This window comes from Melanotaenia boesemani, chromosome 20 (genome assembly GCF_017639745.1).
Source record: "Melanotaenia boesemani isolate fMelBoe1 chromosome 20, fMelBoe1.pri, whole genome shotgun sequence".
Lineage (NCBI taxonomy): Eukaryota > Metazoa > Chordata > Actinopteri > Atheriniformes > Melanotaeniidae > Melanotaenia > Melanotaenia boesemani.
Window position 1 is genome coordinate 18,387,801 of NC_055701.1, and position 14,408 is coordinate 18,402,208.

General features: G+C 39.5%; 1 protein-coding gene across 3 annotated transcripts in view; it reads right to left on the reverse strand.

Moving 5' to 3' along the window:
• Positions 1-13,417, reverse strand: part of zgc:110158 (uncharacterized protein LOC553590 homolog) — a 42,954-nt gene extending 29,537 nt beyond the window's left edge. For 2 of the 3 annotated variants that reach the window (XM_041971202.1, XM_041971201.1), the window contains exons 1-3: positions 13,124-13,417; positions 2,364-2,436; positions 1,586-1,647 (exon numbers count right to left, since the gene is read on the reverse strand). In XM_041971202.1, coding sequence (XP_041827136.1) covers positions 1,586-1,647; positions 2,364-2,436; positions 13,124-13,179 — 191 coding nt within the window. In that variant the 5' untranslated portion in view covers positions 13,180-13,417. The remainder of the gene's footprint in view (positions 1-1,585; positions 1,648-2,363; positions 2,437-13,123) is intronic. The other variant, XM_041971200.1, reaches the window with a different exon arrangement.
• Between the last annotated feature and the right edge of the window lie 991 nt (positions 13,418-14,408).

The following is a 14,408-nucleotide window of genomic DNA, read 5'->3' on the forward strand; positions in this document are numbered from 1 at the left end:
TTGTCTAAGTGAACCAGTGTGAAAGCAAAATTGGACCGACTGAATGCTGCAACCCCAGACTGAACCAAGTCCCCAACCTGTTAAGAGTCTAGCAGACAAGTCTAAGGTACTCAGTTCAATTGGGTGGGGAATTTCAATAAGTGTCACACATTCCTCTGGTTTGGTTTTCTTTCACAGTGCAATTCAGTCAAGTTGACCAAACCGGCTGGACAACGTCATAAAGTTACAATAACTGCTCGCTTGACCATTGGTCAAGAAGAGGAAAAAAACAGCAGGAGTAAGTGGCTTATAAATTGGAAATCTGGCTCATTCACTGCAAAAAAACTATGGAGCAACAATAAATTTATTCAGTTTCTGTTTTTACTTAATGTTCAAACCTAATGCGGTTTTCACAAAAATCTTTCCAGTACAAGCAGCAGAAGAGGCAGCGAGCTATCCAGCATGACTACATGACTTCCTCTCTTTGATGCACTGGATGATCTTCGTTTTCACTTGGCATACACCGTCAACTGTGAAAGTTTAGACAGGTGTGTGCCTTTTATAATTCTGCCTAATAAAGCAAATTAGGCACTTAGAAGCATCAAGGACCCCTGATAGGAGCACGATGAGCTAAACTGTCATTAAAAAAAGTTTGAATACTTGTGTTAATGGAGTATTTAATTATCTTTCTTTTAATACATTACAAAACACTCCAAGAGCCTATTTTTGTGTCATTGTGGAGAACTGTTTGATGAGAAGAATTTAATCCATTCCAAGAGGAATAGGACACATAATGTGAGAGGATTTGAGAAATGTCTGAAGACACTGTTTAGTTTAGTGCCCGTAAAAAGGAACAGTCCAAAAACAAGTGAAACCGCTGATCAGTGATTAAGGTGAGTTGACCACTGAGGTCAAATCTTAGCCAGGGGCAGAAATGACAGCAAAAGGGGGGTAAGTGGGATGACGAGAGGAGAGGGAGAGGTGACACAAAGGAAGCTGGAATGCAACGGGTTAATCTGCTGAGAAGCCCTCTACCATGTGAACAAAGGGGAAAAGTGGGAGGTGTTGGAGGGGAGGGGGGCAAACAAAGGGTGATGGGGGGAGAAGGGGGAAGGGAGATGGGGCTCCATTGCCAAACCATCTGGATCTATTGTTTCAGAAACAGGGGGTGAAGGTTGGAGAGTTGGAGGAGGGGTGAAGACGAGGGGTGAAGACGGGGGGGGGGGGGGGGGGGGGGGTGTCACGCCCTCTGTGAGTCTGGTCAACCCCAAGGCTCAGACTCTGCCAGACGTTCCACTCACGGAAGTCACTTCTAATCAGCACTGAAGCCAGGCCTCTAAACTCAAATCTTGTATCCTACAAGTAATTCATTACATGAATATTTATCTACATTATGAGAATAGATGCTCAAACGAGGCTACAGGATTGAAAAGTGACCAACACAATAGCCTTATCAAGTGTATGTTCCAGGGGAGCAAGTGAAGCTGGGAAATCTTCATATACAGTCAAGCAATAAAAGGAACATTCTTTAAAAAGGGGGAAAAAAAATAAAAATAAAAATAGAAAGGTAGCTACTAATTTAGGAGAAACTGACAGTGATACCTACCACCACCATGAATGGAGGAATCCAGGTGGCTCCCCTAATGTAATATTCTTCTCCCATCGAATCTGAGAAGAGAACAAAAGTCACTTATGGCCAGTATAGAGAGGATTATGTGTGCAGGTTCAGGGGTTAAGAACATATAATCAGTGAGTCTTGAACTGCCAGTGTCCTCTGATGTGAAGACTGGCATCTTTCTAGCTCTGCTGATGTCCATCTTACTGTCTTTTTTATTTTCTCTCATCTCCTCTTCTTTTTACATCTGACACACATTTATGAATCCATTGTATAATTTACTAATTCACTGCTGGTTTCCTTGAAACCAAAAAGGAGCTTCTGGGGTATATTTCTTTTAATGAACACCTAAGTACCAACAAAAGTCTAATATGCCCTTAAACAATGAAGAGTGTGATGGTTTTACTTTACCATGGTGGGCAGTGAGCATGATCTGATGTAACTTTATAGGATTTCCTTTTAAAAAATTCATGCAACACCTTGCAGCCTGTAATCGTGTTTAGCATGTTTAGCATGACAATGCATGCTGCTGTTAAACATGCACAATAACAGGGATGCGTCATATAAAGCTTAGGAATGAAGAAAGTTGTTTTGCATTCAGAAGTTACCACGGCCCGTCTTTCAGGCAACGTGTTTCAACAAGAGGTTGAAGTTAAAGCAGACAGGTGATTCCCACAGACAGACAAAGAATGAAAACGAGGTTTCTAACATGTCAGTTTGAGCTCAGTGCTTTCTAAACTATTTGGGAGTCCAAATTGAGCCAACTTACCTCAGACAGGAAGGTCTGTGCTGACTTCTGTGCTCCCACATGTAGAAGGTACTCGTACACATATAACGCTAACCTGAAACCCAAAAAAGACAAAACAAAGTTATGCATCACATTTCTCAGGAACTTCTCCGTCTTTCTCTAGCATAAAAACAACATGAAGATTAGGTGTTAATGGAACAGTAATAGATTAAGAGGTGGGTTGATAGTACTGACTGAAACAACGTCAACCAAGGGTAACACACAAACACAATGTGCCCCTGCAACTTTCTTTGAAAGAATTTTACAGGTGATCTTGTTATAGCTTCCTGCCCTGCAATCCTGAGGGTGAAACAGCTTAGACACATGCAACAAAGACGCCTTGGACATACAAAAATTATATGAAGTTTCATGCCATCATTGAGCAACAACAAAGTTTTAAACTCAACCTGTGTTGACATGTTTGGAGTTGCCTTTGTCATACCCAAGTACTGTGTGGCTGGTGACAGGGTTTGTATACAGGTCTCTTGCTGACCCCCCCCACCCAGCTGTTTCCGGCCATGCTCAGTTGTGTCTGAGACATCTTGCTGCCTCCTACCCCAACTTTCTTCAGATTTAGTTTTCCTCTTTTTGATCAGTCAGTTATTATCAGATGAACTCCATGACATCTGATTTAAATACGCAGTAGCTATGAAAAGTACTGTCAGTGTGCAAGCACAGCACACACAATGAAAGGGGAAAATGCAGGCAGAGAAAAGGGTGTTGCATGTTATTCTTTAAACAATTACCTGCCTTTCTGACATTTTAGGCATTCACCTGTTAAATTGAATCTGTTACAATGAAGCTGTTTATAAAACGATTAAGATAGTCCAGATTAGGTAAATTTCTGTATGTTTTAGGTTTGGTGTCTGTGTTGACATCCTCTCTGTGTTGACAAAAGCTTTGATGAATTTTATGTTTAACAGAGCTATATATAAAAAAAAAAAAAAAAGCTGTGGTGATGGAAAAGCTGATGGAAGAGAAACTGATCATCTGATCATAGCAGAGGACGAGCATGGATAACCACTGGTCTTTGTTATAAGAATGTGTTATGGACACATTGTGTTATTGCTCATAACAGAAAGACAAACAGCTTTTTCTCATTAGGTTTAATCTTTGCTCAGTGAAAAGCGGCTGAGGGAACATTTAGGTTCTTAGAAAGTTTCTGAACTAGGTGGACAGTATATTTTCCCTGCTGCTTCTGTTCATTATATCAGTCTTAATCCTCCAAAGCCCTCTAATGACAACATAACCCAAATTAATTCAGTGGAAAAACATGTATCTGTCTGAAAGTGGCACATATTAACAGAAATACCTCCATATGGCACGTATTCCCCGCCGACCCCAACAATATTTTAAAAGCTCTCATCAGACTTTTTTTAAAATCAATGCTATTATAAAAGGCCAACAACACTTGAAAATGGCAATCCACCAGAGTCTATTAACAGACACAAGAATCACGCTGTGGAGTGGGAAACCCCCATCGGCCCAACATTGTACTCCTAACTCCTTCACTTAGTCATGTTTAATAGGCTGTTAATGGACCATCAATCGACCCGCAGCGTGGATATGACAGTGCCCCGTGTGCACGGAGCAGACAGTCCTCTGACAGGCCAATAAGGCCCTAATGAGAAGGACAGTAGCTCAGTGTCATGGTCCCCATCATTAGTCAATGAACTGATCAATGAAACATGGTTTTGAGATAATCAGGCTGTTGTGCACTTCGGTTTGAACCACTGATAGCTCATTGGCTTCTTCAGTGGCATTTTCCTTTGTACTGTTACTGAATAGTGAGATGAAATTAACATCTATTTAAACACATCTTCGGCATTTATGCCTCTTGAGATGAAACACGGGCAGACAGTTAAAAATTGGATGGAAAGTAGATAAGCTCTATCAGCATCTTCTGAAAAATTAAATGGGATACAGTTTAATCAGTCTGTACTCTGGACTACTGGCACTGATGGATTTTATTAAACAAATTACTGAAAAGGGAACATACTGTTGCAGTTTTATTGGATTTACAGAAAGCATTTGATACTGTGGATCATAAATTGCTCCTAATTAAATTATATCGGTATGGTATCACGGGACTCGCCCACAGTTGGCTGAGAAGTTACTTGGATAACAGGTATCAATTTGTACATATTAACAGAGTTGCTGAAGGTTACTTGTGGGGTGCCACAGGGTTTTGTACTTGGGCCACTGTTGTTTTTATTGTATTTAAATGATTTATGTTTGTTATTTAATTTACTGAAATGTACCCTAGGAGGACAATTTGAAGCAGCTTCTGGATTCAGTGGAACTTGAATTTCAGATAAAAAAAAGTGGTTTGATTCCAACAAATTATATCTCCATATTGTAATAACTAAATGCATTATATTTAGAAATTGTGTAACAAATTAATAGAAAAATCTAAATTATTGACATTTCCATAGAAACTGTTCTTTAAGCCAAATTCTCCTGAGTTAGCTAATAATAAACTAAACTCGAAAATTCACATAAACTGCCAAAAATAAAATGTCAAACTATTGCATTGCTGAATAAAACGAAAGACATTTTATGTCAAACGTCATTATTTATATTATATTATTGATTAATTGTACCATATATGGCATACTGTGTTGTGGTTTGGGAAAAAAACAAAAATAATACAAATTGAATATTTTTATTACAAAAGAAAGTCATTAGAATATTAACTAATAAACTTTACCATAAAACAACAAATTCATTATTTGTTCAATTACACATACTGACATTTCAAGAATTAGTAGATCGTAAATTAATCCGAATTTTGTGTAAGTACAAGTAATTATTCTCCAATATCCAGAAGCTATTCAGAATAAGAGAAAACAAATATGATCTCAGAGGTCATTTAAATTTTGAAAAACCCAAGTTAAGAACCAACATTAAATGTCACTGTGTTTCTGTTAGGGGAGAAAACTGGAATGACTGTCCTGAAAATATTAAACATTCTAATTCCTTGAACGCATTTAAAAAGATGCATAATAATTATAAAATTGTTCTTTACACTGATGCGCAAGACACCTCAAGAGGTTATAAAACTGGTTTAAATAGTTTATTTTTCTTGTAAAATATTAAATTTAACTTTGTGTTCATTTTCTTCTGTTGTTAAAAGGGGTAAGCACAGCCTTTTTGTTTATTTGGTTTATCTAGTTTATTTATATTTCCTTTTTTTCTTGTTTTTGTCTGTTATGTTTTGCATCTGCCTCCACTGGAGGAACCAAATAAACCAATAAAGAATAGTCAGTCTGCAACTGCAGTAACTATCCTCAAACTATTAGCTTCACCTTAAGTGCTCACACACTACGTGAAGCCTTGAACTTTGAGCATGTCTATATATCGCCGCATTTTATTCCACCGTGCTTTCTTATTATTTTGTCTCTAATAACAGAGAACATTGAACAGCTTCCCCGTTACAGCAAAGAGAAGATTCTTCAAACGTAGTCTGCCTGAAAGCTTTGCCCATTTTCAGAGGATGAATTACAAAAATCACCCCAGTATGAGCATGCAGTGCAATATTTAGGTGTTACATTGCGCACCAACCATGCGCTGCCTTCGTATTTGACTTCTGGCTTTTTCATTCTACCGGCAGAAAGTCATTAACAAAAAACGATTTCTGGCATTTGTGAGTCAATTCAGAATCTTGAAGCTGATAAGAACTGCACTGTCAATCAATTCTCTTCTCCTTTTCCTACTAATCACATGTACAACCATTCAATCCAACTTTCCAAGGCTTAATCTCTACTGATGTGTGATCCTTAGAAAATAATCATAGATAAGTAAATGTGATTAAAATAAATGTCCACATAGCGTATGTTTCATCGATGCATGTTTTTTATGGCCTTCCAGGTTAAACTGCATTGATGTTTGCTCACTATTGCTTCTATGAAGAGAAAGAAGAAATGACAGCTGCTCTAGTATGTTACAGCAGATATGACCTGCGCCTGACCCGATTTTACTACCAATGATATGCAAATATATTGTTGGTATGCAAATGTAGTCTGCAAAAGATATGAACAGGCAAACGGTGATTCTAATGTAAGGCAGATGATAGCTTGATTACACTGTAGTCTGCTAAAGTTTTGAGCCACTCCTCACTTTGCCATTTATTGCCAACAAAAAGAGAAAAAAGTGCAGCGATTTACTGAATCATGCAAAAAATAATGTAAACTATACATGACACCAAACCAGTTTATACAACTCAAAATAAGCTTGAAGGTTAATATTTGTAATTTCTTTAATAGAATAGAATAGAATAGAATAGAAGTACTTTATTCATCCCAAGCTGGGAAATTTAGGTGTTGCAGCGGTACAGTCATTTAGCAGTTGTGCTTCTTAAGGTAGCAAAAAAAAAAAATGAAAAACAGTATAAAAATTTCAATATTTACAAGACTTATACAATTAGGTATTTAGCTATACACAGTAAGAGTGAGAATAGCCAGCGAATAATATAGTCCAGTGCAATGATTAGTAGTGAAGATGAGGAGTTTAACTGTGCAAGGTTGATCCAGTCAGTGCAAAGATTCACCAGTTACAACAGTCACTCATATTGTTATCTCTGAGACCATGATGATGAGTTAAACAGTCTTATTGCGTGTGGCAGGAAAGATTTCCTGAAGCGGTCCTTGAGACAGCGAAGCTGTCTGAGCCTTTTGGAAAAGGAGCTCCGCTGTCTGTCCAGCACAGGGTGGAGAGGGTGGTCCGGGTTATCCAAGATAGATAACAGTTTGTTCAGTGTCCTCCTCTCCATCACTGCTTCTAAAGTGTCCTGTCTGCAGCCAATGACAGAGCCAGCCTTCCTGATCAGTTTGTTCAGTCTGTTGGTGTCACTGGCTGCAATGCTGCCCCCCCAGCAGACCACAGATGAGAACAGGGCACCGGCCACAACAGACTGGTAAAAGATTTCCAGCATCTTTTACCAGTCTGTAAAAGATGCTGGAAAAGTTGTCTTCTGGAAGTTTTCCAGGCTTTGTGGTAAAGATGATCCCACACTAGGGCTGCAACGATTAGTCGACATTGTCGACTATTGTCAACAATGAAAATAGTCGACAACAAATTTAGCCGTCGACTATTGTCAGCAAAAAAAAAAAAAACAAACAAAAAAACTACAGAGTGAGACATCATCTTCTAATCATATCTCTGCTGAAAGTTGCACAATGCACATGCGCAAAAAGGGGGGAAAAAAATACAGAGTGAGACATCATCTTCTAATCATATCTCTGCTGAAAGTTGCACAATGCACACGCGCAAAAAGGGGGGAAAAAAATACAGAGTGAGACATCATCTTCTTTTCTTTTTATCTCTGCTGAAAGTTGCACATGACCAATAAGTCTGCCAGGGGTAAAAAAATGGTGGCAGACTAGGGCGCAAAACGGCGGCAGAGAACGTCAAAAGTCTAGGATAACTTCACATTAAACTTACATAATAAATTAAAACATTTGAGATTTGTAAAGCGGCCCTTGCGTACAACGGAAGTACGACCGCAATGCTCGAACATTTAAAGTAGAGGCACGTCGGACTTACTTAATAACCTTATGCAAGATTTCAAAGCTGAAAGTGAAATAAGATCCATTTATAATAATCATGAGATACATAATCCGATTGGTCGACTAGTCGTTTTAATAGTCGGTGACTAATCGACCATCAGAATAGTCATTAGTTGCAGCCCTATCCCACACTGCTTCAATAATGTTGTGATTCAGGCTTTGGAAAGGTTTCATCACGCCATAAGACCTGTCGCCGCCAATTTCCAGTTCTTGATAGCCCCCATTCTATGCAGACCATTTCTGATGAGTGTTCAGTGAATAGCACAGTGTTTAACTGATGGGACAGATGAGTCTCTCAGGTCCTGTTTTAGGTCTGTGCTGGATTTGTCTTATTTTTTTAGGCCTGCCTCTTCTTCCTTTGTCCTCCCCTTCTCCAGTTTCCTTAAAAAATGTCCAGGACACACTGCACGACCATGCTAACAAATGACAAGTGTTCAGCTAATAGCTCTTATGGAATGTTTATTGATTTATTTATTTTTACTTTTAAAGATAATAAGTTGATTTTACTGTCTTAACCAACAATCCCTGGATAGACATCAGTCAGTTCAGAACGCAAATCAACCAGAAGGAAATACAATCACATCACAATCATTTTAGCATCACTGGGTACCAGGATGTTTCACGATTGATTTTAAGATTTTATTGATTACTTTTAGAGCATGTCATGGTCTCTGTCTGTTGTTTATTAATATATATGAGCTTTTAACTCTTTACACTCCTTTGTGCACCTTGCAATCCTCAGTCAGAGGTCTTTAACGTGTTCCAGTCACATTGCGGTGAATCGATAAATAGAGAATAGTCTCACCAGTAATATATAAACACTACTCACAAAAAAATGTGGGGATATTCGGCTATTTGCATGATGTCATAGAGGATCTAAAATGCAGTATAACTTTAAAATGTGAACTTAATTTCACTTTGTGTAAAATTCTGAATAAACATTTACAACTCTTCAATGTTTAAGCACTTCTTTCATAACGTTTTGTTCTCTAACAAAAAGATTAACCACAAAAACAAAACAAGCGTCTGAACAATGAACTGACCACTAAATGTTCTGGTTCAATGACAGCTTGTATTTAAAACAGTCATCAGACCAAGATCACACTTAACACACAAGTTATTCAGACATTTTATGTGTCATTCACCAACCGCTCGTTGGTCTTTCATTAAATAAATTGTTTGAGATTTAGAAATTACCACTGCATGACTCAACTTAAACATCCTACATTAATGACATAAAGTCAGTGTAGCATGAACTTGTTAACAGTTTTTTGCTAATTTCACCCCAAACTTGAATATCCCTACATTTTTGTGAGTAGTGTAGCTTCAAACGGTCAGGTACAAATGCTGGATTGAAGCCAATGTCTGATGAAAAACTTTGAAAAGACCTTCAAAAAGTCCAAAGGTTTATTGCTTCTAAAGGATTACAGGAGAGTCCAACTCCTTTAAAGCAAGAAATAAGGGACGGCTCCACAGTTTAATACCTTGTCCTTTAGATAGAAACAACAGAGGGTTTAGAGTAAAGAGGTGTCTTCAATGCTTGTTTCTAAATAAACTAGGCTCAAATATGTTTTTTTTATTTTTTAACATTTGACCAAAGATCCACATCAGACAACAATGAAATTCTCATTCAAGTCCTGTATCTGATTATGCTGTAGTTTGTCAAAAGGAGTGAAATCTGTACACGATCTATCAATACTACATAAACCTTAAAATAGATTATGTGTGCATTAAAAACTAAGATTATACCAACAATTCAGACACAAAAGATTAAGTGTAGATCATCAAATTACACCAGTATAGCTAGTCAACAAACCTGCATACTTCCAACAAAATCACGTATGTCACAGTCATCCAACAGTGCAAAAATGCATCCAGAAACTACTACAAATAACGCTTGCTTGGTCCTGATGTTATACAATCAAGATTTTATTGTTGTTATTTGTAACATCACGGTCACAGATACAAGTTTAAGTGAACCATGACGACCTCATTTGAACATGTGACATTAGTCTTTTACTATAAAAGTGGGTCAGTCCAGGTTAAACCTTAGATCGTTAAACCATAGATTTCAGCATCTTGCATAAACGGGATAATAGTTGCAGCATGTAGTGCATCTGTCTCTGTATGTACTCTGTGGGCCGTCCTGCTCAGAAGGTGGTAAACAGCTATGGGTGTTTTCCTTTTGTAAATAATCACAAGATAAGAAAACACAGATTAACAGGGAGATATATAAATCGAAAAAAAAAAGACTTAGCTGAACCCTCACTGCCATTTTTTTCCTTTTCAATAACTGTAAATAAATCTATTATCCTACATAGCGATAAAGTATCCTAAAGCCATAATAAATCATGACTAGATCCAGTTAATTTAAGACAGGCATCAGGTCAAACAGGTAGTTGCACAGTTGGCCGATGAGCTTAGGAGGTTAAAGATTGCACTTCTGCTGAGACACACAAACCCTTGACCACTTTATCCAGGGGAATCTGACCACTTTCTGAGGCTCCCAGCAATTTGTAGGTCACAAAGCTCTCTGTGACCGCTGGTGTAGTGTGTAAGTCACTGTCACTTGCAGGTCAGTGTAGTGCTGGCCCACACACACAAACCCAGTCATCGGTCACCTACACATTTTACGCCTAAAACTTTGCTGCTCTGCGACCTCACTTCAACACCTCTGGACCTTAACTGATCTTAGACATTTTGAATAGCCCGTCAAAGACTCACAGGAAGCTGCAGGATGCAGCAAATGCTTCAAATATTGATACCATCTCCCTGAACAGTGCAGGCTTAGGGGTTTGCTTGATACATGTGCATTCTTAACAGAAGAGTTTGACTTGCAGCAGGAAATGGTTTAGGACTTGGTTTTATGTCTGGGGATAGGAGGATCACACTGTAGATGCCCCCCCATGAGGCCTTCAATTAAATTTTTATGTTTGGTGGTGGTGTGTGTGTTTTTGTGTGGGTTGCGAAAGGGGCTGCTTGTGCGTGCACCTGGCCTGCTGCATTATTAAAGCTCAGAAGCTAGCTCATTGAAAAGGAAGATAAAGTTTTGAGGAGCGGAGCCACTATAGGAGGGCTGAGAAGAGGCAGAGAAGGATTCACTTTGAGCAGAACATAAGAGGGGACATACCAAGATTAAACAAAGGAAGAGACAACAGGAGGTATGAAGGACCAGATGAGTCAAGAGAATACAGGAAAAAAAGAGGATAGTGATGTTTCTGTGCAACATACAGAATGTAACTATGTTCATCAAGGTGGGGAAAAAAAATCTAAAACATGACGTCTGCAAAGTAAAACCTGGTGACGTCTGAATTTTTTGCAGTATAGCTAAAAGCACTGTTCACATACCTAAGATTTTTACTTTTTTCACCATGCTCTCGCATGCTTCCTTCTTCGCACCATGTGAGGTGGCCCCCTGACCTCCCTGAAAGTCTGTCCTTTAAACCATTCAGAGGTGGGACATAAGTGCGTGCATACACTTACTTCCACTGAGAGAGAAATTTCCCTGGTGTACACCATCGGCACACCTGACATCCTGCCTGAGGCTCCCGACAAAACCCCCTCTTTAAACATGGATGAGTCTGCCCACCATATCTCCCTCTCTTCTGTCCCTTTCTTTCTCCTCTGTCTCTCTCAACTCTGACGCAAAGCTGAGAGCAGCTGCTTTAGTCTGTCTCAATAATTCAACACTGAAGTGAGGGATGAGGACCGAGGAGCAGCGATAGGTGGGAAATAAGAGTTGGGAAGCAGATGGTGAAAGACAGAAGAAGGGTAATGCATAAAGAAAGAAACACATCATAAGGGTTCTCAATGTAGTGAAAAGAAGATGCGAGGCAATATAGTGCCAGAGATGATTCAATTCAATCCCACTTCAGTTCCTCAGTCTGAGAACTGGTCCAGCAAGTCAAGAGTAGGAGCTGCTGTCTCCAACAACATCTCCTGTGATGGATAAAGCCATGAGCATTCACCTGTTTGAATCTTCTTTACCTCTTTGTGCTTTAATAGTAAAAATTAAACTATTGTAAACAGCTAAATCAGCACAGAAAAGGAGTTTTATCCAACAAAGTTCAATTAAATCAAAAGAAGGTCTAACTGGGCTTTTGACTATCAACTGAAGAAATTAAGCGAAGACAGTGGTCCATGCTTGTTACTAACCCAATGGTGTTTGTGAAATTAATGTTTCAAGTTAGTGTGGAAGCTCTGCAGCTCGGTAAAGTGTTGTAACGGTGCGGCACGTATCTCCTCAGCGAACAACAGGCATCGAGACAGAGGCATGCAGACAAAGAGGCTGGAGGGCTACAGCTCCCCATGCTAACACCGTCTAAGTTTCTGGACAAATGAGCCACAGATAAGCCGGTCTTTAGAGCTCCCACAGCGTGAGGTGGCAGCAGCTACGAGCGGGGTTTACCCCCCAGGGGTGCTTCGCTCAACTCGCGGTGACGGAAGAAAATCTGTACGGGCCACAAAAGTTACGAGGCGCAGCTCTCCAAGCAAGGAGATCCGCCAAAGCGCACGCATGGATACGACGTAACCAGCGAGTTCAGAGCCACTATCAGTGCATAACGACTCCACAACACGTCCCGCGCTACTTTGTAACACAGCTCCAAACAGCTGTATCCTATTTTTATCGGCCGCTTAAGCGGGGCGACACAAAAGCCAGCGAGCTACAATGCACGGCGTCACTCCTGCATTGTTCCCTCACGCTGGGGCCAGGAGAGATGGAGCTCAAGTGGGATCCCCATCAATGCTCCTCAAAGCCACGAGTGCACATTTAAATGCTTTAAAAGCTGGAAACACGTGCAGAAACACTCCCGCTTGGAAAAGTGTGGCAACTTTAGTGGCATGAACTGCCACTTTCTGTTTGCATAAGAAACGAAACAAGAAAACAAGAGTTAAACAGGCAGTGCAGCTAGCAGCTTGGGCTAACTTAGCAGCCATGCCTGTAAGTTGGAGGATGCAGAAGAAGAAAGGAGGAAGCTCCAGTACACACTAAGTGATGAACACTACGAGAAAACTATCCCAGCTTGACTTTTTGCAGCATGTGTGTTTAAATAAAAAACTTGTGCATGACTATGCTGAAGTGACTGAACTGTTTCACACCAGTTAGCAAGTTTAGCCACCTAGCACACTCATTTTTGCCGGATTTCTGTTGTGACACTGCGATAATTTACTTACTTTTCTCTTGCTTGGCTATCGGAGGGGACCACAGCTCCTTTACCCTTGCCGTACATCTTGGAGGCTGTTGTGATACTTTATTTTATCCCACTCGACACCTGTCAAAGAAAGCTACCAGGAAAACCCACTATCTCCATAGCTACCCAGTTAGTGTTGTCTCCCTATCTCTCCCTTGCGCTCTCTGTGCTCCGGTTTCCTTTTTTTTTTTTTTTTTTTTTTTTTCTACATCCCCAACATTGCCCACAAATCAGGCAGGGTTTCAGCCGGGGGAACTTGAAACCGTCCAGTGGTGGTGTTTTTTTTTTTTTTTTTTTTTTTTTTTCAATCGCTGTTCCTGGATTCAGCTCACGCCCCCCCTGTTGTGAGACGGTGGGGGCTTCTTAAAGCCACAGTGTCTCCATTTTCGAAGACTTTGCTTAAGTTCAAGTTCTCTTTTGGAGGCCTTCAAGTTCAGGCCCTGGATTGCTCTGGGGTTCGTGTACAGCCCAAAGTTGTTGAAACTAACAGATGTTACTGTGCTGAGACATTAAAAAAAATAGATGCATATATGTAGTGACAATATTCCCTGTGTTGTTTTTGCCCTAATGTTCCACCAGATGGGCTCTTGATTAGTCAACTTTGTTGTACCATGTGAACCTCACAAGTAGGTTTGATCTAATTACCTGTTTTACAGTGATACCTTTAAGCAAAGATACTTCATAGAGGGAAAATCCTGACTTCACACACAGAAAAAGCTGTTGCTAATGCTCTTTGACTGCTTACACCTCAAACACGCATACCACAGATTGATGTTATTATGTCAGCTAATTCAGTTATCTAACTGCAAATAGGACACCATAAGTAATTTTATTTTTCATTTTCATTTTCATGTAATACAGGAAACTGGTTCACAAACTGAGACTTGAGGACCTCCTAAGGTCCTGACAGAGGTGTAAAATGACCACAACTAATTGAAATTATCATGCTTTAATTTCATTACTTTGCTTTTTTTCTTCCCTTTCATCTGAGTTCATGGATAAGTGTATTCTAGGCGTTCTGAAAATAAATATGTTTTAGTGTCATGTCCTGTTCATAACTTGACATTTTTGGTAACATTGACATATCCAGCTTTTTTGTGGCTCGGACGTTTACTGCTTTTGTAGATTTAACACTGATTGACAACAGTAAATTGTGGTCACACCTTTTAACTCAATGAAAAATAAACATTTCACTCGTATGTAGTATTTATTGCAAAAGGTCAAGATCTTTTTTTATCTGTTGAATATCAAGAATTTGTGCTCATTAG